The sequence below is a fragment of the Oncorhynchus gorbuscha genome, linkage group LG19 (genome assembly GCF_021184085.1).
Source record: "Oncorhynchus gorbuscha isolate QuinsamMale2020 ecotype Even-year linkage group LG19, OgorEven_v1.0, whole genome shotgun sequence".
In the NCBI taxonomy this organism is placed as follows: domain Eukaryota; kingdom Metazoa; phylum Chordata; class Actinopteri; order Salmoniformes; family Salmonidae; genus Oncorhynchus; species Oncorhynchus gorbuscha.
Window position 1 is genome coordinate 70,684,258 of NC_060191.1, and position 24,114 is coordinate 70,708,371.

General features: G+C 44.1%; 1 protein-coding gene across 3 annotated transcripts; it reads right to left on the reverse strand.

Annotated features, from left to right (window-relative positions):
* Positions 1-7,255: 7,255 nt before the first annotated feature.
* Positions 7,256-17,452, reverse strand: LOC124005149 (cyclin-L1-like). 3 transcript variants are annotated; one of them, XM_046314130.1, is made up of 11 exons: positions 17,123-17,452; positions 16,630-16,704; positions 16,159-16,271; positions 13,692-13,815; positions 13,347-13,411; positions 11,171-11,270; positions 9,682-9,786; positions 9,195-9,336; positions 8,833-8,944; positions 8,615-8,701; positions 7,256-8,275 (listed from the first exon to the last, which is right to left on the reverse strand). In XM_046314130.1, exons 1-11 carry the CDS (start codon positions 17,381-17,383, stop codon positions 7,828-7,830), a joined length of 1,632 nt encoding a protein of 543 aa, XP_046170086.1. In that variant the 5' UTR covers positions 17,384-17,452; the 3' UTR covers positions 7,256-7,827. The 3 variants fall into 3 exon arrangements, with proteins under 3 accessions (XP_046170086.1, XP_046170087.1, XP_046170088.1); XM_046314131.1 differs by having other exon boundaries at positions 13,692-13,812; positions 17,123-17,451; XM_046314132.1 differs by lacking the exon at positions 17,123-17,452 and adding an exon at positions 15,585-15,701 and having other exon boundaries at positions 13,692-13,812; positions 16,630-16,659.
* Between the last annotated feature and the right edge of the window lie 6,662 nt (positions 17,453-24,114).

The following is a 24,114-nucleotide window of genomic DNA, read 5'->3' on the forward strand; positions in this document are numbered from 1 at the left end:
ATGGTCAGTCTGTCATCATGGTTAGTGTTCTCCATGGTCAGTCTGTCATCATGTTTAGTGTTCTCCATGGTCAGTCTGTCATCATGGTTAGTGTTCTCCATGGTCAGTCTGTCATCATGTTGAGTGTTCTCCATGGTCAGTCTGTCATCATGTTGAGTGTTCTCCATGGTCAGTCTGTCATCATGTTTAGTGTTCTCCATGGTCAGTCTGTCATCATGGTCAGTCTGTCATCATGTTTAGTGTTCTCCATGGTCAGTCTGTCATCATGTTTAGTGTTCTCCATGGTCAGTCTCTCATCATGGTTAGTGTTCTCCATGGTCAGTCTGTCATCATGTTGAGTGTTCTCCATGGTCAGTCTGTCATCATGTTAAGTGTTCTCCATGGTCAGTCTGTCATCATGTTGAGTGTTCTCCATGGTCAGTCTCTCATCATGGTTAGTGTTCTCCATGGTCAGTCTGTCATCATGTTGAGTGTTCTCCATGGTCAGTCTGTCATCATGTTAAGTGTTCTCCATGGTCAGTCTGTCATCATGTTGAGTGTTCTCCATGGTCAGTCTGTCATCATGGTTAGTGTTCTCCATGGTCAGTCTGTCATCATGGTTAGTGTTCTCCATGGTCAGTCTGTCATCATGTTGAGTGTTCTCCATGGTCAGTCTGTCATCATGGTTAGTGTTCTCCATGGTCAGTCTGTCATCATGTTTAGTGTTCTCCATGGTCAGTCTGTCATCATGGAACATTTGCCCCTTTAATAAAGGAACACTGGCCCCTTTAATAATGGAACACTGGCCCCTTTAATAATGGTCCACTGGTCACTTTAATAATGGAACACTGGCCCCTTTAATAATGGAACACTGGCCCCTTTAATAATGGAACACTGGCCCCTTTAATAATGGTCCACTGGCCCCTTTAATTATGGAACACTGGCCCCTTTAATAAAGGAACACTGGCCCCTTTAATAATGGAACACTGGCCCCTTTAATAATGGAACACTGGCCCCTTTAATAATAGAACACTGGCCCCTTTAATAATGGAACACTGGCCCCTTTAATAATGGAACACTGGCCCCTTTCATAATGGTCCACTGGTCACTTTAATATTGGAACACTGGTCACTTTAATATTGGAACACTGGCCCCTTTAATAATGGAACACTGGCCCCTTTCATAATGGAACACTGGCCCCTTTAATAATGGTCCACTGGTCACTTTAATAACGGAACACTGGCCCCTTTAATAATGGAACACTGGCCCCTTTAATAATGGAACACTGGCCCCTTTAATAATGGTCCACTGGTCACTTTAATAATGGAACACTGGCCCCTTTAATATAATGGAACACTGGCCCCTTTAATAATGGTCCACTGGTCACTTTAATAATGGAACACTGGCCCCTTTAATAATGGAACACTGGTCACTTTAATAATGGAACACTGGTTACTTTATTTATAATGTTTACATACTGCTTTACTCATTTCATATGTGTATACTGTATTATATTATACTGTATTTTTGTCAATGCCTCTCCGACATTGCACATCTTAATATTTATATATTTCTTGATTCCATTGTTTTACTTTAGATTTGTGTGTATTGTTGTGAATTGTTAGATACTACTGCACTGTTGGAGCTAGGAACACACCCGCAATAACATCTGCTAAAAATGTGTATGTGACCAATAAAATGAGATCTGATTGGATCTGATCTGCTCCCTCGCTGTGGGGCTCTGTGCTCCTATTAAAGTGCCGGAATGTGACGGTCGATCTAACTTGTTTCACGAAGAAAGTCTTCATTCCGTAGCTGTGTGATTTCACAACGTGTTGCAGAGTTAGGGTCTCTCTCACATACTGTAATATACTGCCAGAGGCATACAGCACATTACCTTTGGTGTCCTTCAAGGGGAAAATTCTTTCCAGACATACATTGGGAATGCAGTTACAGGGCACTTTCCTATATTGGACTTGTAAAAGACGTGTTTTTTATTTCCTTAAACACTTACACACAATGGTTGTTAACATTTTGTATTTTTTTTGCACAGACAGATTCATTAAAAACAATCCATCGTGTAGCATTATGTACGTAAAAAAAACAGGACCCGCAAGATTAGACTGGTGTCCCGCTGTTTCCTCATTTAATACATACATGAATCACAGCTGATGTGTTAACTAAGCCTGGTCCAATCTGAGTTACTGATCCTTTTTTCTGTTTGCGTCTAGAGGCTGCTGTGGTATGAGCCAAAACACTCTCCCTCTCTTTCTCTCAGTGTAGCCAGTTTCAGCCTGGGACATCAGTCGTCGTTTTCCTTGAAGCCCCCATTATTAGCAAAATAGTGATAATTATGCGCAACACCCCCAATTGTGGCAGGTATCGTAGTGGTTAGAGTGTAGAGGAGGCAGGTTGCGTAGTGGTTAGAGTGTTGTGCCAGTAACAGAAAGGTTGCTGGATCAAAACCCGAGCTGACAAGGTAAAAAATCTGCAGTTCTGCCCCTGAACAAGGCAGTACAAGGCCACTGTTCCCCAGGCAGTTAACCCACTGTTCCCCGGGCAGTTAACCCACTGTTCCCCGGGCAGTTAACCCACTGTTCCCCGGGCAGTTAACCCACTGTTCCCCGGGCAGTTAACCCACTGTTCCCCGGGCAGTTAACCCACTGTTCCCCGGGCAGTTAACCCACTGTTCCCCTGGCAGTTAACCCACTGTTCCCCAGGCAGTTAACCCACTGTTCCCCGGGCAGTTAACCCACTGTTCCCCGGGCAGTTAACCCACTGTTCCCCAGGCAGTTAACCCACTGTTCCCCGGGCAGTTAACCCACTGTTCCCCAGGCAGTTAACCCACTGTTCCCCGGGCAGTTAACCCACTGTTCCCCAGGCAGTTAACCCACTGTTCCCCGGGCGCTGAAGACGTGGTTGTTGATTAAGGCAGCCCCTCCTGCATCTCTCTGATTCAGAGGGTTAAATGCGGAAGACACATTTCAGTTGAATGCATTCAGTTATACAACTGACTAGGTTTCCCCCTTTCCCCTTTAGACAGACCCACTGGGTTGAGAATGAACCAGCCCATCAGGCATTTGCCAGAATTGCCCTATGTTCAGTCCGTCCGTGGTAGTCCAGAGCCTCTCAATGTAGTGTAGTTGACCTCTCACCTCCACAGAGGGTGAAAAAGAGAGATAATAGAGGGACAGAGGGTGAAATAGAGAGAGAATAGAGGGACAGAGGGTGAAATAGAGAGAAAATAAAGGGACAGGGTGAAATAGAGAGAGAATAGAGGGACAGAGGGTGAAATAGAGAGAGAATAGAGGGACAGAGAGAGAATAGAGGGACAGAGGATGAAATAGAGAGAATAGAGCGACAGAGGGTGAAATAGAGAGAGAATAGAGGGACAGAGGGTGAAATAGAGAGAATAGAGGGACAGAGGGTGAAATAGAGAGAGAATAGAGGGACAGAGGGTGAAATAGAGAGAGAATAGAGGGACAGAGGGTGAAATAGAGAGAATAGAGGGACAGAGGGTGAAATAGAGAGAGAATAGAGGGACAGAGGGTGAAATAGAGAGAATAGAGGGACAGAGGGTGAAATAGAGAGAGAATAGAGGGACAGTGGGTGAAATAGAGAGAGAATAGAGGGACAGAGGGTGAAATAGAGAGAATAGAGGGACAGAGGGTGAAATAGAGAGAGAATAGAGGGTGAAATAGAGAGAGAATAGAGGGACAGAGGGTGAAATAGAGAGAGAATAGAGGGACAGAGGGAAAAAAGTAAGAGAAATGGACCAAATCCTACTACTCTGGCCTGCAGTGACCACAACATCCTCATTTTAGGAGCAACAGAATATCAAGCTAGTCCTGCCCTCTTGTGGTGAAACATAACACATGCCCATCAGAACACTATTGACATAAACTAAATTACACAATCCGCAATCTGTGATCAATAACACATAGACCAACCTCTGTTTAACCCAGTTAACCCAGGGGTGACAGGTAGCCTAGTGGTTAGAGCGTTGGACTTGTAACTGAAAGGTTGCTAGATCAAAACCCCGAGCTGACAAGGTAAAAATCTGTCGTTTTGCCCCTGAACAAGGCAGTTAACCCACTGTTCCTAGACCAGTTAACCCACTGTTCCTAGGCCAGTTAACCCACTGTTCCTAGGCCAGTTAACCCACTGTTCCTAGACCAGTTAACCCACTGTTCCTAGACCAGTTAACCCACTGTTCCTAGACCAGTTAACCCACTGTTCCTAGGCCAGTTAACCCACTGTTCCTAGGCCAGTTAACCCACTGTTCCTAGACCAGTTAACCCACTGTTCCTAGACCAGTTAACCCACTGTTCCTAGGCCAGTTAACCCACTGTTCCTAGACCAGTTAACCCACTGTTCCTAGACCAGTTAACCCACTGTTCCTAGGCCAGTTAACCCACTGTTCCTAGACCAGTTAACCCACTGTTCCTAGACCAGTTAACCCACTGTTCCTAGACCAGTTAACCCACTGTTCCTAGACCAGTTAACCCACTGTTCCTAGACCAGTTAACCCACTGTTCCTAGACCAGTTAACCCACTGTTCCTAGACCAGTTAACCCACTGTTCCTAGACCAGTTAACCCACTGTTCCTAGGCCGTCATTGAAAATAAGAATTTATTCTTAACTGACTTGCCTAGTGAAATGACAGGAAGTTCATTTTACCTACCAGTATCACTTCTCCATGCATAAGGCGTAATAAGGCACACGAAGGTGTAATCGACAGGTTTGGAATTACACATGACTCTGGGGTATCACACTGGGCTTTAATAAATCAATGAAATGAAAAGTATTTATCCGAAAGGAGCAATTATTTACATTCGTAAGAAAAGGTTATTAATGCTTGACGATTAGGAGCCTGATAATGTGCTGGACAGTTTTTCACACTTGGATCATGAGGACAACACGAGTCCTATTTGCCAGTCGGTGTGTAGGCCTGTTAGAGCCCAGTCCCGAAATGCGGCCCAGTTCCTACACGCAGCCCGGTCCCGACACGCGGCCCGGTCCCGACACGCGGCCCGGTCCCTACACGCGGCCCGGTCCCGACACGCGGCCCGGTCCCGACACGCGGCCCGGTCCCGACACGCGGCCCAGTCCCGAAACGCAGCCCAGTCCCAACACGCAGCCCAGTCCCGAAACGCAGCCCAGCCCCTACACGCAGCCCAGTCCCGACACGCAGCCCAGTCCCGAAACGCAGCCCAGTCCCTACACGCGGCCCGGTCCCGACACGCGGCCCAGTCCCGAAACGCAGCCCAGTCCCTACACGCAGCCCAGTCCCTACACGCAGCCCAGCCCCTACACGCAGCCCGGTCCCTACACGCAGCCCGGTCCCGACACGCGGCCCGGTCCCGACACGCGGCCCGGTCCCGACACGCAGCCCAGTCCCGAACGCAGCCCAGTCCCTACACGCGGCCTGGTCCCGACACGCGGCCCGGTCCCGACACGCAGCCCGGTCCCTACACGCAGCCCAGTCCCTACACGCAGCCCAGTCCCGACACGCAGCCCGCAGGCCAGTCCCTACACGCAGCCCAGTCCCGACACGCAGCCCAGTCCCTACACGCAGCCCAGTCCCTACACGCAGCCCAGTCCCGACACGCAGTCCAGTCCCTACACGCAGGCCAGTCCCGACACGCAGCCCAGTCCCTACACGCAGCCCAGTCCCGACGCGCAGCCCAGTCCCTACACGCAGAAAAATAGGTAAAGAGGTTGACCAGATGCTTTTCAATTTCATCTGGAAGAATCATACACATTATATTAGGAAATCTGTTGTTATGAACACATATGAATATGGTGGTGTCAATTTTATTTTCATTTTTTTGATTTTCCTACTTTGAATAATACTTTTAAGATAAATTGGGCTAATAAACATTTCTTAAAGAATCCAACTTCAATCATCCCTCACAACTTCTCCCGATTTGGTGACTTCAGTTTTAAGTTACTTTGTAACTATAGTATCTATAACATTGATGAGATTCCTACAAAATGATCTGCTTTTCATAGACAAATATTAGCGTGGTCGTTGATATATGAACATAATTTCCGCCCCGCCGAGGTATTTCGTTTGGAACAATAAGGACATGTTGTACAGAAACAAGCCTTTATGTTCTAAGAACTGGTTCAATAATCATATCCTGCTGGTGAGTCAACTTTTTAATGCAGAAGTTTTGTTACTCAATTATGAGGATTTATCTCATGTCGTTACAACATCCCTGTAAGACCTAGAGTTCTCCATAGTCTATTCCATCTGGAACTCTCATGTTGTTTAACCAGGTCTCACCTTCTTGACCTGCCCTCGCTTAATCCAGTTGTCTCTCCGTTAGGAAAAATATGTTTCTTCTTGTTCCCTCAGAACAACAGATCTATACATGTTTTATTTCAAAGGGATATTGTATCCATTCCTTATGTCATAAGTTACTGGAATACATTGGTCACTAATATCTGTTGGGGAAAAGTCTGGTTATTACCACACAAATACCTGCTCGTTAACAAGGTCAGAGGTCTCTTTCAGAATGATCCATAATAATTACCCTGCGAATCATTACCTGAAGAAACTCAAAACAGACATTAACATTGATTGTACTTTTTGTGTTGAGCATCAAGAAAGAGTTTTGACTTTATTTCAGCATTGTCTACATGTAAAGAAATTATAAAAATATAATTTTTAGTTTTATAATTGTGAATATACTTGAGGACTTTGGTTTTTATATGGGAGAATGTGCTGCTCGGTTTCCTTAATTATAATAAGGATAAAGAACACATTCTTGCCAAATATTATTCTTGGTAACATCTAATAAATTCACTAATAAAAAATTGTTTTCTAGAAGGAATCCGAGCAGTACATTAAGACCATTCTACACCATACTAATCAGAAAGCTGTTAAAACAATCAAACCGTGTATCTTTTAAGGTCTTTGTATAATCTGTAATGAGTTGTAACCCTCAAGGATATGTTATCATGCTTCTTGTCTGTTTACTGGTTTTTCTGTAAAAAAAATTGTGTATGTTGGTCTGTCACTGTTGAAGGGATAAGAGTTGTCATGAACAGGTGTTTCACACACCCCATTTTGGCTACTTTCACACCAGCAGCCCAATTCAGATTTTACCCACACTAATTGGTATTTCTCAGAGCTGATCCGATTGTCCACTAAAAATGGTCATTTGACCAAAGACAAGACATATGCTGCCTGTGTGAACGCAGCCTATAGCGACTGCAGCTTTTCATGACCTGTAGCACGGTGTAACAAAATTACAAGTCAAATCAATCGTTTTCTTCTTTAATTTTTTTATTATTTTTAATTGTGTAAAAATCAGACATGAACACATGCAGACTAAAAACCAGTGTAACAAATTCACCACGATCCTAAAAAAAAAGGTTCTGAAATCAAGAGTCTGCAATCCAGCTGTAAAAAAAAAAAAGGTATATTTCGAGAGAAGCCCAGTAGGTCCTTTGCATCTGTACAGAACACTGTTTTAGCGAACGCACATTTGACCAATGGAATGAGCCAACACACAGAACCCGGAAGTCTCCTTCAGTCCACTGAGCAAAAAAACTATTGACATCTTTCCTGAATGATTATTTTATTGTTGAATACACATTTTATTCCTTCTACCACTGAAGTGTCGCTTTTATAAATCAAAGCATTGTCAATAAATCAGCAGTTAACCATCTTTACACTGTAAATACGTTCTCTCCAAGTCCATCATTTTACATTTCAACTAAAAAAAAATAAAAAAAAAAAGAGGTTTGAATGGAAGGATTGGGGTGGGAAAGCAGAACAAAAATAAAATTGACAAAACTGCATTAAGGATCGGAGGTTCCTCCTCCCGACCCTGGTCAGCGGCGGTGGCGCCCGTGACCCGAGTGTCCGCCGCTGCTGCTATGGCGTTTGCCCTTGTGGGTGCGCTCCCGCTCGTACGACCTGGACCGATCCCTCCTGTCTCCACGGTGATGTCCTCCCCCAGGCCCACCTCTCTCGTGCTTGTGCTTCTTGGCCGAGGAGAGGTCCGACGTGCTGCGATCTCTGTCCCGTTCCCTCCCCCGTTCCCTCTCTCCCTTGCTGGCAGAGCGCGACCTGGACCTCTTCCTCTTGTGAGCCCCTCCTCCGCTGCTGCTATGACGACTCGATGGCTTGGGGTCGATGTTGCCATGGTGGCCAGGCTTTGACTTGAGATGTGGGAGGAGGGGGGAGGGCGGATGTCGTCGGGGTGAGGGGCTGCGGCTGTGAGAGCGACTGCGGGAACGAGAACTGTAGGTCCCAGAACGACTGCGTCGGCTGTTGTAACTGCAGAGACAGTAAAGAAAACATTTAACAGTGGTCTTCAGCAGTCACCTGGCCGCAAAGTAGCGCAGTCACCTGGCCGCAAAGTAGCGCAGTCACCTGGCCGCAAAGTAGCGCAGTCACCTGGCCGCAAAGTAGCGCAGTCACCTGGCCGCAAAGTAGCGCAGTCACCTGGCCGCAAAGTAGCGCAGTCACCTGGCCGCAAAGTAGCGCAGTCACCTGGCCGCAAAGTAGCGCCGTAACCTACAGTAAAGTACTGTAGTAACAGTCTGTAAGGTACCAGTTTACTACGGTAATTTACATCCAGTCTACACAGTAATTAATGAAGGAGTGAAGTCTTACTGTCTGCGCGGGGAGCGTGATCGCGAGCGAGTTCTGGAACGAGATCCACTCCCATTGTTCCTTCCAATCTTCACCTCCTTCCTCAACCTGAGAAGAGAGAGAGGAGAGAGAGAGAGAAAAGATGCAATTTCCATTAGAGGTGTCTGCTTAACATAAAAATACAACTTCAACAGGGGAAAAAACAATAAGCCCGGTTCTGTTGAAGAGTAGGTCTTTACCCGTTGTGTGGGCTCTTGGAGCCCTGGGCTCTGCTGTCCGGCTCTTTCTTTACAGGTTTGAGGACCTGGAGGTTTGGAGATTTATCCTCCACCTTCACTACATTTGGGGAACCTAAGGAATACAGACGCATAACATGTCATTACAACGGCTGGTCCCCGTTTAGAAATGTAAAGTAAGGTTAATTCTTGTATTTACATTTTTATTTTATTTTTTATATTAAGCATTTAAAAAAGGGTCATTAGACAGGTTGAACCACGGATCCAACAACCACAATGTACTTCATCTCTGATGACCAGATTTGAGCAGGGGACTTGCCTAAATAAATAAACAAGGGTTTAAATGAACAACAAGATAAACTCACAGGGTTTGGATCCAGGAGAGAAGCCCCCCAGGTTGGACAGAGCTGGGGTCCCATCAGGGTTTAACCCTTTAGCCTTCAGCTTGGCCTCCTGCAGAGACATCTTTCTCTTCTCCACTTCCTTCTCCAGGTGGTCATAGTCGGGCTGAGAGAGACAGGAGGGTTTGAGAGGTTAAGGTGTATTGCATCATACAGCAGGAGGATGCATAGAGGAACAAGACCATGGTTCCCGGGTTGCTAGAAGGTTAAGGGGTGATACTGTACATGTTTATATATTTGATTATTATTCTTTTACCTTTATTTAACTAGGCAAGTCAGTTAAGAACAAATTCGTATTTTCAAAGACGGCCTAGGAACAGTGGGTTAACTGCCTGTTCAGGGGCAGAACGACAGATTTGTACTTTGTCAGCTCGGGGATATGAACTTGCAACCTTTCGGTTACTAGTCCAACGCTCTAACCACTAGGCTACCCTGCCACCCCAGTATGTACCTTCTTCCTGGTGTACAGTTTGAGGGTGGTGATACAGATATCCTTGATCTCTTCCTCCGTGGCTCCAAACAGCAGATACCAGTGAGGTCTGGATGGGAGAGGCATCTACAGACACACAGAAACACATAGCACCTTAGTTAACTTCTTTGGGATAGGGGGCAGCATTTTCACTTTTGGATGAATAAGGTGCCCAGAGTGAACTGCCTCCTACTCAGTCCCAGATGCTAATATTAACATGTTATTATTAGCATTGGATAGAAAACAGTGAAGTTCCTAAAACTGTTTGAATGATGTCTACGAGTATAACAGAACTCATATGGCAGGCAAAAACCTGAGAAAAAATCCAAACAGGAAGTGGGAAATCTGAGGTTTGAAGTTTTTGAACACAGTAGGATATGGGTCATGTTGCACTTCCTACGGCTTCCACTAGATGTCAACCGTCTTTAGAATGTTGTTTCAGGCTTCTACTGTGAAGGGGGGCCGGATGAGAGGGGATTGAGTCAGAGGTCTGGCAACAGCCTCGTTCTCAGTCACGCGCATTTCACATGAGAGGTATCTCTCGTTCCATTGCTTTTCTAGACAATGGAATTATAGAACTTTTTTAAACTTTTCGTCCGATGTTCGGCTGGTCCTGAACCCGCGTTTGGATTTGTTTACCTAATGCCCTAACAAAAGAAGCTATTTGGACATAAATTGACATTATTGAACAAATCAAACATTTATTGTGGAACTGGGATTCCTGGGAGTGCATTCTGATGAGGATCATCAAAGGTAAGTTAATATTTATAATGCTATTTATGACTAATGTTGACTGCGCAACATTGCGGATATTTCTTTTGGCTGGTTTGGGCTCTGAGCGCTGTACTCACATTATGCTTTTTCCGTTAAAAATATATATTTTCCGTTAAAAAAAATCTGCCACAGTGGTTGCATTAAAAGAGAAGTTCATCTATATTTTCATCAACATTTACAATGAGTATTTCTGTAAATTCATGTGGCTCTCTGCAAAATCACTGCATGTTTTAGAACTACTGAACATAAGACGCTAATGTAAAATAAGATTTTTGGACATAAATATGAACTTTACAGAACAAAACTTACATGTATTGTGTCATCTGATGAAGATCAAAGGTTAGTGATTCATTTTCTCTCTATTTGGACTTTTTGTGACTCCTCTCTTTGGCTGGGAAAATGGCTGTGTTTTTCTGTGACTTGGTGGTGACCTAACATAATCGTTTGTGGAGCTTTCGCTGTAAAGCATTTTTGAAATCAGAGACTGTGGCTGGATTAACGAGAATGTTATCTTTAAAATGGTGCCCAATACTTGTATGTTTGAGAAATTTGATTTATGAGATTTGTTGATTTGTATTTGGCGCCCTGCAATTTCATTGGCTGTTGGCGAGGGGTTCCGCTAGCGGAAGACTAGAGATTGGAAGAGGTGGGAGAAAGGTGATATGAAAAGGAGAAGCCAAATCCAATCCAGCAGTACCTGGAGAGCTCTGGCAGCCAGGTAGATGCAGGCACATGCGATGGTTTCAGCTTGGAATCTCACAAACACGTTGGTCCTAAGGCTGTCATTCATGTAGTTCCTACAAGGACACAAGCAACATACAGAAACATAACACCATCTCCTCCCATAGCCTTGTGTCCCTCCCCCCAACGGACCAGATCACAGAAACACTGGTCTGGGCAGTCACCAGCTGGTCCTAAACAGCTAAAGGATGTGCAGGCTTGTTCCAGCTTGACCGTGTTGCTTCAACCATGTGTTAGTGCAGGGGTGAAACAAAAGCCTGCACAGTGCAGCTCTACAGGACCAGAGTTGGTGACCACTCAAATAAAGACCGTTATACATCTGAAATAGTAATAAACACAAACAGTATGGAGACTCTAGTTTAGCTTTGTCTCTCTCTCTCTCTCTCATCCATGTTGGTGTTGGGCTGGACATGCAGGGTCACAGATGAAAGCTTGTACACAGGACATGACAAGTATCCAAGAGCCCACTGGTCTATACCGTCTAAAGACAATACGGCACCCAAAACAAAAAGTACACAGGTCCTATTCAGAGGTGGACATGCGTCCTACCATTCTCAGAGGACATGCCTGTATAAAATGCATGCAAACAGCAAGGGAATGCAGAGCAGACCGAGGTGACCAGAGACATACAGCAGCCCTTTACAATATGCAGCCATCGGCCAGATAGGTAATGACTTATCCCTTGGCAGAGAGGAGATGGACCGCAGATCAAGGATCCGATTGGACAGGTCAGACATGATGCGCTCGGCAGTTAAAGAGTCGCTAGGTAACCCTGAACTCCACATCAAAAGGCCAACACAAAGCTGCCATGTGTAGAACAGTGACGTGACGGTTGATGGAAGCTATCAGGGTTCAAAGTGTTTTAAAAGTGGGATTCTAATTGTAGCTAGTTGTCTTGATTTTCAGTGACCCTGATAAGCGATAGCTCAGGCATGACAACATCTGACAGACAACAGACATTTCAGACTGATGGTTTTGTCACCTAGCAAGCAGTCAGACAGAAACAGGAAAACGAGTGGTGACAGAACAGAAGCCAGTTGATCTATACAGGTGCAATCCTTTCCCACGTGTCCAGATCTATACAGATCCCACCCCAACGTGTACTCGTCAGGATTCAATGGAAGCTGGGTCTGATATGCAAAACCTGGCTTTACTGATGGAACAAAAAAAAAACTAGTTTTAAAGACATTGAAATCTAAACTGGTCTTCGCTGAATTCCCCATTCTGAGCCAGTCCTGGAGCGTGACCCTTGTGTGTGTGTGTGGGGGGGTCGTCATATGATTTCAGATGGGACAACAGTCAGACAGCCTCTAAATGAAAAGCAGCACACACAAGGGTCCCCCAGACTGGACGAGGGTTGGAACCTTAGACTATAGATAGCGACTACTGCTAAAAAAAACAAAATGGCCGGTGGAAATGGATGGGTGACGAGACAGGTCCTTGGTGTCAAAGCCTGAGCAGGATCATCCTGAAAGACATGTCTGGAGACCACATCAGTTTGTGAAAAATCAAACAGACAGTCCAACAGCACACTTTAACTACTGCATCAAAAAGGCATTGCCCAGAAAACGATCCAGTCAACAACAACAAAAAACTATGCTTACTTCGAATCTAAAGCAAGCAACTAGAAAAAAAAGATGCTATTGTAGTTAGAGCTATCTATTTGATTAAAAAAACAACACTGAAAAAACAGTTTAACCTTGGAAGCACAATCCCAAAAAACACAAATCCTTCTGGACACCCCCAAGAGAAAACAAGACCATGTTGGCAGTTGGGAAAGGCCCGCCCCCTTCAGTGGATCTCGGGCAGAGCTCTCACTGGATTGGCTGTCTCCGAGAAGGGCAGCCAGCCAATGGGGGGAGCTTCCTGGGGTCATGTGGTTGGAGGAGCAGAGTTCAGAGGTTCTTTATGAGACTTACCAGCATGGACTACCCTTTAATCAAAGAGTAGAGAGAAAGGACAAAGTTAAACTGAGTTCCTTGGGCACCAGAATCAGACTATAAATAGCCAGGTAAAGGACAAGAGGATAACAAACAGGTCTCAATAATGAATCCATCAGAGAAGAGAGGTTACAGAGGGGTGGAATCAGACGCAGGGCACCTGGTTAGTTCAGGTACAGGCCATGTACTTACCAGGCGGTCTGGACCAAAGTCTGGTTCTTCTCACATTCCAGGACTTGCAGGTACATCACAATAATCTGGAAGAAGACCAATTGACATTATGCAATAACCAACGCGGTTTCACAATCCCTAGACCGAAGAATGCAAACCACCAGCCTTGTACTGAGAATTCAACAATGTTCTAGAACAACATAACTACAGCAGTGTCATGTGAGTCACAGAAACAGTCACGGCCTTAACTGAAAAGCAGTGTTAGTGGAGTCTGATAGGTTGGGCCTAAAGCTAATGCTGAAACCGTTGAGTCAGAATAACACCGGTTGCAATGCATGAGAGTTCTGCGGTGTAACTGGGTCTCACCTTGTGCGGGTGCTTGACGTGTACACAGAAGCCCAGCTCCTTCAGGATTCTTCGTTCAGCTTTGATCACTTGGTTTTTGGTATTAATGTAGTTCTGATCAAGAATCAATGAACTTGCACTCCTGCTTTATAAAAAGAATGAAAATAACCAAAAATGTTTCTCCCCCCCCCCCCCTTCAAAAACAGACTAAAAGAAAAGCACCCTTCTGCTTTCTTTGACTGGTTCTCTTTTCCCTTGGACCAACTTAAAAGCAACAGGCCCAAATTGAGTGTTTTTTTTAGGGGTTTAGTTGGCTCCTGTGATTTCAGTGGAAGCTTTTGAGTCACACGGTCCAATGTCTGCCCGAAATCACCACACATCACAGCTTTGACAGAAATATCAACAAACCCTAAACATGACCAAACCTGGGTGGAACTAGACTAGCCAATCAGTTCCTCACCTTGTATTGTTGTATTATGAATAGAAATGGGACGCAAAAAAATATATTCTCAATTTAGGTGATGACAAATACTGTGTAAAAGAAAATAAATCAATTGACTGACTTCAGTCATACAGTCACCCAATAAGGAAGCATTACAAGCCAAACATACACTTCACCACATTATGGAAAGGAAATCCTTAAGATATGGGCCTACACTACGATTACCTACAAAACATGCACTTTAAAAAACTCATTGTAAGAAAATGGACCCACGAGACTAGAAATGTGAGTGGTGGCCAAAAACCCTTCCATTTACAGATAAAAACCTCAGGTGTTTAAAGACAACAAATATACTAGACTTTGGACATCACTGTCTAGACTCATACATGTACTGGGTGTAAAAAAATCTATGTTGATGTACACTTTATTTAACTAGGAGAGTCACATTGAGATAGACGTGTTTTTCATCTGAACCCCAACGACATAAACTTCCAAGGAAGAAAGGACCCTAAGAATCTCTCTTAACCCAGATAAAAACCTGGAACTAATGCAGCACAGATCTCATCCCATTCGGTCCTGGTGGCTCCCAGTTAACACCCAGAACCTGCCCACAACATTAAGGACGCCACAGGAGAAATTATATAAGTGTCCTGGCATTCCTAACTGGTACTCTGACATGATAATGGCAACAACGTGACTCTTTAGCTATCTGGTACTCTGATATGACATGGTAATAACATAACTCTATAGATAATACCTCTGGGCACCAGATCTCAGTCAGAACTAAATACATTTTCTAAATGAACATTTACTAGATCACAAACATGACCAAAGTTACAATTAAAACGTGTATTTCATGGCACAAAAACAAGTTTGGATTTACTAATTTCCTGACTTCAGTGGAGTCTAGACAGGATGACAAAAACATGTGACATGGAAAATGTGTACAGCTTCAGTTTGTGTTTCTAAGTTACTACACAAGCTGAAATCAGTCAGGTGGAATAGCTACATCTACTTCAGACTGACTTAAATTTAGCATACCATGGCCAATTTCAAGAGAAAACTATTTCCTCCAAACAAAATTTTAAAAAAACAAGCACCTGAAGAACTCAGCTTATGTCCAGTCACAGGTGGTGATGTAGAGTAAAACAAACAACTCCACCAACCCAGCTCTTAAACATATTCTCTCCCCTCAATATTACATCTAGATAGTAAACATAAGCATATCAACAATTCAGCAAATATTCTAAGAGGAAAGAAAAAGGTGATATTTCTGTGAAAGCCACGAATGCCATTTGGTGAATGAGGGAGGTTGCTCTGTAGTACATACTGTATGTAGTGTTTGAGCTACATTACCACAGGATCCGCAAACACCCAAAGCTTAGACTGAGTCAAAGGAGTCCCCAAGGCTCCCAGCCTAGGACCTGCGGCCAACCTGTCCTCCCCGATCCCAGTGCACCGCAGTGACTCACACCACGGGCGTCTCCCAGGGGAGGGGGGGTGACACCTCGCTCATGGTTGTCATGCCGACTGCTTCATCTCTACGTACCATTCCACATCACCCAGGCTTTGGTAAATGTAGCTGGTCGCTGTTAGTTGGTTGCAAGGGAAAAGAGAACCCAAGTTAATACCACAGCCTTAGAATTGGAACTGAACAGATTATTCTGGTCAAAGAAAGACACTCGTCTAGCACAGTGTTGTCTTCTGGTGCCAAGTTGGTTTTTGTCTTGGCAAAGCAACACTTTAGGTTAGATGTGTTAATGCATCACCTTTCACTGAACTACTTGTCTATGTAGGTAGCTGTGAATATATTGCTGTAACTACCATTGATCAGAGATGAGGAAACTGAAACGTTTTAGAGTATGGTTTAGAGTACATGGATCAACAGAAGGTCACTGTCACATGAATACATCAGATCAACATCATGCAAGATACTGAAAACATAGTTACTAATTAATGTAATGCCATGTGAATACATTTGCCCTTTCACAAATGGTTGACGTACATTTAACAGAAATGAAGGATAGTTTCTATATGGATGCTTACCTTTTGCCTCTGTGACTCTGTTTTAAATGGTGAAAAACATTGATGACGTCTCTGAATCGTCTTGGTGCTTCCTCGATCTTGGACGCCAGGTTGACACAGGCCATAGCAACAATCTGGGAGACATGAATAGAATAACAGAACGTTAGCGTATGAAGCTAGATGTGGTTAGCGATCAAAACACTAACATTAGTCTGGGGCCTTGCAATGATAACCACTTTACATAAAGTGGTAAGCTATATCAAATCAAATGTTAGATAGCTACAATCAGTTAGGAATGGTTTCAACCTTAAAACGGGCCCATGTGGGTTATGTGACAAACCAACTACTCTAATTTACAGTAAATGACAATATGGCCGCCAATGTAAACGTTCCCTCTCCGCACACCACCGGTGAGTCAAAGATCGTTCCGTCTGTGAGTGTCGTAGCTAAAACTGTTGTGTTGCTAAACTGCCGAAAGAGACACCGACTTACCTCAAAACTGTGTTTGACAAACGATTTAGAGTAGAAAAAACGATGAAAAAGAACTTGACCCGTAGCCATTGCCACCTGAAATGTAAAGAACGAAATTACATTAGACGGAAGTATCGTTCGCGTTCAGTTCCACGAATCCGCCATTTTGTCCTGGTCATCCCACAGCCCCGGATGTAATCGCTCCACACGTATAAATTCAACTACTTCATTATATAAGAAACATTAGTAGAAACACAGATAATTGCGCTAAATAATCACATCCGATTCGATAACTTGACCCGCCACTGACCAAGTTAGCCTACTAGATTACACTAATCGATAAATTAGCTAGCTGTGAGTTAGGCCTTGGCTTGGGTATTTCCCTTCCGTAGCCTCATTTTGACGGGTTATATAAACAAAGAGGTGAGTTCTAAAACAATGGCAACTAATAGTAACCTAGTTATGTTTTTTTTAGATGTTGACGGTAATGGATTGACATTTTTTCAGTGTTTACCTGTGGCAATCGTAGAAGAATACCAGCCGATTGAATTAGCTCACAGCCCAGGATACGGAGGTCGGTCTCCGTGTGCAGGTCGAGGCCATCGAGCATAGACGGGGTTGGCTGAAGCCTTTCCTCCGGTATGAGAGAGTTGCTGATAGTGAGGTAAACTTCAGAGTAAACTCTGTCGCCTATAAGGATCCCATCGTTGTTCGTGGACGTGTTGGGAACGGCGGAGATTGGAACAGCGGCCATGTTCGCCACAAATGAAAGCATTGAACGACACAACGCAGAGAGCCTGGACCAGCTTCACCGACCGAGAAAGGAGAGATGATCCAGTCGATGACGTCAGCGCGCTGTTGAACTACGTACACATTACACATTACGTACACGGAACTTTGTGACAGGAATGAAATTAGTTCCAATGAATCATACATTTTGGCTGAAGTGCCTTACGACATTTTTTTTTGTTAAAATAGGCTATATAATATTAGTCATATAATTTTGCATACAATTAGGTCTGTAATCCCATGGGAATGGATGATGGAAAGGAGCAAGCAAGTCACTTTTGGTAACTGTCTGGAATTGTCAATGACGATAATTCTGGGAACTATTTTTTTTAAATGCAGCGTTTGAACATATCCATCCGCCCGTCTTACTGCGACAATGGATACTGAACAAAAATATAAAGGCAATAGTGATCTCGTCAGGGTATTGATAATTGCCATGGATAAAATGCAATTGTGTTCGTTGTCCGAAGCATATGCCTGCCTTATCCATGGCCCCACTACCATTATGGGGCACACTTTTCATCAGTAAACCGCTTACCCACACGACGCCATAAACGTGGTCTTTGTTTGTGAGGCCAGTTGGATGTACTGCCAAATTCTCTAAAATGACGTTGGAGGCAGCTTGTGGTATAGAAATAAACATTACATTCTCTGGTGGACATTCCTGCAATCAGCATGCCAATTGCACACTCCCTCAAAACTTGAGACATCTATGGCATTGTGTTGTGTGACAAAACTGCACATTTTAGAGAGGCCTTTTATTGTCCCCAGCGCAACAAGGTGGACCTGTTTAATGATCATGCTGTTTAATCAGCTCCTTGATATGCTACACCAGTCAGATGGATGGGTTATTTTGGAGAAATGCTCACTAACAGGGATGTTAACAAATTTGTGCAGAAAAGTTAGAAGATAAAAAATAAAAAAATGTGCATATGGAACATTTCTGGGATCTTTTATTTCAGCTCATGAAACACGTTACATGTTCTATTTTTGTTCAGGGTAGTTTGTTTTGTTCAGGGTAGTTTGTTTTGTTCAGGGTAGTTTGTTTTGTTCAGGGTAGTTTGTTCAGGGTAGTTTGTTTTGTTCAGGGTTTTGTTCAGGGTAGTTTGTTTTGTTCAAGGTAGTTTGTTTTGTTCAGGGTAGTTTGTTCAGGGTAGTTTGAGACCTGCAGCCATTGCATGAGACAGAAGCTGTCAGACAGAAAAATGATTCCACAGCGCGCTCTCTCACCAGTGAATTACGTTTGGTTCCTAGTGAATACACACGGCAGTAGAACATTTGAGGTGCAGGTACTCAGTTCCACGGCATTTCATCAAGCTATGACACCCACTATCTCAGATTGTTCTGACATGGTTTCTATAGTTAGTAACAGATACAATTAGCATTTCTGAAACATTATTTTGTTGAAATATTGTTTTGATCTCGGACAAATTAAGCTAATTGATTGCACCCAAATTGACCATTTCAATGTATAGGATTCAGATATTATTCAATAAATTTAGTACATAACATCCACTTTGTACCAAACTTCTTCCTACAAATGAGTAAGACATAAGGAATTCCCCACAAATGGGCAAAAGTCACCTGTGGACCCCCCCCCACACCCTATGCCAATCCAACCCCACCAACCACTATCACTATTCCCTGTGAAGCTGGTGATGCCCCCGCCCCGTCCCCTGTTAATAACATACAGGCAGAAATAAACAGATTGTTCATTCAACAGATTGTCCTCATTAAACAGCTACATGGAGACAGAATGTTCCTCCATGCACATCCATTTGGCTGTCAGGGGTTGGTTGGCAGGTCCCTCACAGCGTACATCAGAAGACACACAGTGTGTCCTCTCCTCTCAGCCAGAAGCACTGAACACAGGTGTTGTTTGACCATAGCAGAACAGACCTGTCTGGGCATGGTTCAGAGTAGATCAGCTCCTATCAGCTTTTTATGAGCTCCTGCAGGTGTCCTCCTTACTTTTCTATCATTTCCTGGATCTAATGTCTCGTAAAATCACAGAGGGATAGAACAAATATATATAGATGAATTGGAGAAAGTCCATCATGGTATGCAAAGCCCTTGAGGTGTAGACGGCTACAATTTACGGATGCATGACTGTTTACTATTACCAGTTGGTTGACTTTTCAAATAAAATGTATTGGTCACTTACACATATATAGCAGCTGTTACCATTCAGTTGACTTTTTGTTAATTTATTTATTTATTACATTTTACATTTACATTTAAGTCATTTAGCAGATGCTCTTATCCAGAGCGACTTACAAATTGGTGCATTCACCTTATGACATCCAGTGGAACAGCCACTTTACAATAGTGCATCTAAATATTTTAAGGGGGGGAGGGGGGGTGAGAAGGATTACTTTATCCTATCCTAAGTATTCCTTAAAGAGGTGGGGTTTCAGGTGTTTCAGCGTTTTGTATAATCAGTTGAATGCTGCCAGTAAGTTATCTAATATAGTAGTAGAGGCCCTATATAATGACTCTGTATATTAGAAGTCAACAGGTAGCACAGTGGTTGGTTTGCCATTACATGATGAAAGTCAATTTGACAACGTAATAGAAGGAAAGACAGACATATTGCTCTTTTAGCCAACGGCTTCTACGTTGAAAGTTGAACACAGAATTCTCCAACTGTCTGACACATCAGTAAAATTGTGTCGGGGCTCTAAAATCAATGCTCAGGCAACAATTAGCAGAAGCGATACTGTATCACTCTGAAGCTAATGGTGACGCAGGATATGGATTGTACAAACAGCAGAGGGCGACAGAGTACAGACGATGGAAAGGCATATATTATTATTATTATTTCTCAGGTGAATTGTACAAACAGCAGAGGGCGACAGAGTACAGACGATGGAAAGGTTTCTCAGTGAATGTGAAGACAGCGGTGTGTTCCTGCACACACACACACACACACACACACACACACACACACACACACACACACACACACACACACACACACACACACACACACACACACACACACACACACACACACACACACACACACACACACACACACACATTGGTTGTTTGTGTGTAGTGGGAACCCAGAGTGGTGACCTTGGATGGTAGCCCTGAGCTGGCCTGATGTGTGTGTGTTGATCAGTGATTGTTAGATGTGTGTCTGTGTGTGTGTGTTGATCAGTGATTGTTAGATGTGTGTCTGTGTGTGTGTGTGTTGATCAGTGATTGTTAGATGTGTGTCTGTGTGTGTGTGTTGATCAGTGATTGTTAGATGTGTGTCTGTGTGTGTGTGTGTGTGTTGATCAGTGATTGTTAGATGTGTGTCTGTGTGTGTGTGTTTTTGTGATGTTCTGGCCTGATGTTGTTTAATGGGTGCGTGTGTGGTTACTAAGGTTACACACTGCTGTCTGAGTGTGTGACCTTGCGTGTCACAGTGCATTCGGAAAGTATTCAAACCCCTTGACTTTTTCCACATTTTGTTATGTTACATCCTTATTCTAAAATTGATCAAAAACATGTTTCCTCTCCCATAGCGACAAAGTGAAAACAGGTTTTTCAATTTTTTTTTGCAAATGTATTCAAAAATTAAAAAAGAGAAATACCTTATTTACATAAGTATTCAGACCCTTTGCTATGAGACTCAAAAATTGAGCTTGGGTGCATCCTGTTTCCATTGATTATGCTTGATGTTTCTACAACTTGATTGGAGTCCACCTGTGGTCAATTCAATTGATTGGACATGATTTGGAAAGGCACACACCTGTCTATATAAGGTCCCACAGTTGACAGTGCATGTCAGAGCAAAAACCAAGCCATGAGGTCCAATAAATTGTCCGTAGAGCTCTGAGACGGGATTGTGTTGATGTACAGATCTGGGGAAAGGTACCAAAACATTTCTGCAGCATTGAAGGTCCCCAAGAACACAGTGGCCTCCATCATTCTTAAATGGAAGAAGTTTGGCCGCCCAGCCAAACTGAGCAATCGAGGGAGAAGGGCCTTGGTCAGGGAGGTGAGAAGGGCCTTGGTCAGGGAGGTGACCAAGAACACTCCGACAGAGCTCCGTTGTTCCTCTGTGGAAATGGGAGAACCTTCCAGAAGGACAACCATCTCTGCACCAACAGGCCTTTATAGTAGAGTGGCCAGAGGGAAGCCACTCCTCAGTAAAAGGCAGATGCCGGCCCTTTTGGAGTTCCCAAAAGGCACCTAAAGGACTCAGACCATGAGAAACAAGATTCTCTGGTCTGACGAAACCAAGATTGAACTCTTTGGCCTGAATGCCAAGTGTCACGTCTGGAGGAAACCTGGCACCATCCCTATGGTGAAGCATAGTGGTGGCAGCATCATGCTGTGGGGATGCTTTTCATGGACAGGGACTGGAAGACTATTCAGGATCAAGGGAAAGTATCATACCCAAGAAGACTCAAGGCTGTAATTGCTGCCAAAGGTGCTTCAACAAAGTACTGAGTAAAGGGTCTGAATACTTATTTAAATGTGATATTTCAGTTTTGTATTTTGCACACACACACACACACACACACACACACACACACACACACACACACACACACACACACACACACACACACACACACACACACACACACACACACACACACACACACACACACACACACACACATTAACACACACATTAACACACACACACTAATACACCCACACTCACAACACACAAACATTAACACACACACATTAACACACACACACACACACATTAACACACACACACACACACACAAAAACATCAACACACACACACACACACACTAATACACCACACACTCACAACACACAAACATTAACACACTCACATTAACACACACAAATTAACACACACACACTAATACACACACACTCACAACACACACACATTAACACACACACATTAACACACACACACACACACACACACACACACACACACACACACACACACACACACACACACACACACACACACACACACACACACACACACACACACACACACACACACACACACACACACACACACACACACACACACACACACACACACACACACACACACACACACACACACACACACACACACATTACTCCCTCACATATGTTTTGGAGGAACCACCACTCAACACACTTAAATTCGCTGTTGACACATCTGCATGCCTCTTCTGCAATGATAATTACATATGAAAACACACACACAGACACACACTGTGCATTTTTTATAGTGAGGGATACCTGGAGAAAATCAGACCTCTCTGAAATGAAAATGGATGGCCCTCCATTCACAATAATACATATTTTCCCTGACCCTCCCCGAACGTTTTAAAAACCACTGTCTAGTTGGAGAAACAGACACCTCACAAGTCAACTGGCAACTTCATTTATATAAATAGTTATATATTAAATAGTACCCGCAAAACACAAGTCTCAACGTCAACAGTGAAGAGGCGATTCTGGGATGCTGGCCTTCTAGGCAGAGTTGCAAAGAAAAAGCAATATCTCAGACAAGCCAATAAAAATAAAAGATTAAGATGGTTAAAAGAACACAGACACCGGACAGAGGAACTCTGCCTAGAAGGTCAGTATCCCGGAGTCGCCTCCTCACTGTTGACGTTGAGACTGGACAGAGGAACTCTGCCTAGAAGGTCAGTATCCCGGAGTTGCCTCCTCACTGTTGACGTTGAGCTTGGTGTTTTGCGGGTACTCTTTAATGAAGCTGCCAGTTGGGAACTGTGAGGTGTCTGTTTCTCAAACTAAACACTCTAATGTACTTGTCCTCTTGCTCAGTTGTGCATCGGGGTCTCCCACTGCTCTTTCTATTCGGGTTAGTGGCAGTTTGCGCTGTTCTGTGAAGGGAGTAGTACACAGCATTGTATGAGATCTTCAGTTTCTTGGCAATTTCTCGCATGGACTAGCCTTCATTTCTCAGACCAAGAATAGACTGACGAGTTTCAGATGAAAGGTCTTTGTTTCTGCCCATTTTGAGCCTGTAATCAAGTCCAAAAATGCTGATGCTCCAGATACTCAACTAGTCTAAAGGCGGCCAGTTTTATTGCTTCTTTAATCAGCACAGTTTCCAGCTGTGCTAACATAATTGCAAAAGGGTTTTCTAATTATCAATTAGAGTATTTGCTGAGTATTTGCAGGGTTCTTGATTATAGAACAGATTGCAGCTGGTGGAAATCTGCTCTGCTTCGAGCACACCTGTCTCCACTCACACAATCACATACACAGAGACTACTGGTGGAGTGGCGGCAGGTAGTGAGGTCCAGGGTGAGAAGTAGAGGGCGTAGCAGTAGCAGATGTACCCCCCCCCCCCCCGATACTATCTGGCGCCCAACCGGGCTTATCTGTGTGTAGGGTATGGATATCACGTAAGAGTGAGGGGTCCAGAATGTGACAGCAGGGCACCCAGCAGCACACCTCAGGCCCGTATCCCTCCCAGTGTGTGTAGGGTATGGATATCACGTAAGAGTGAGGGGTCCAGAATGCGACAGCACGGCACCCAGCAGCACGCCTCAGGCCCGTATCCCTCCCAGTCCACCAGGTACTGCCAGCTTCGACCCCGATGGCGCATGTTCTGAAGCTGCTGGATGGTCATCGATGATCCGAGAGGTTGGCGGAGCTGCTGCAGGAGGAGACGGGGCTGGAGCAGCCAGGTTTAATCAGGGATACATGGAAGGTAGGGTGAAACCTGGGAGTTTCAGGCACACAACAGAGGGGTTT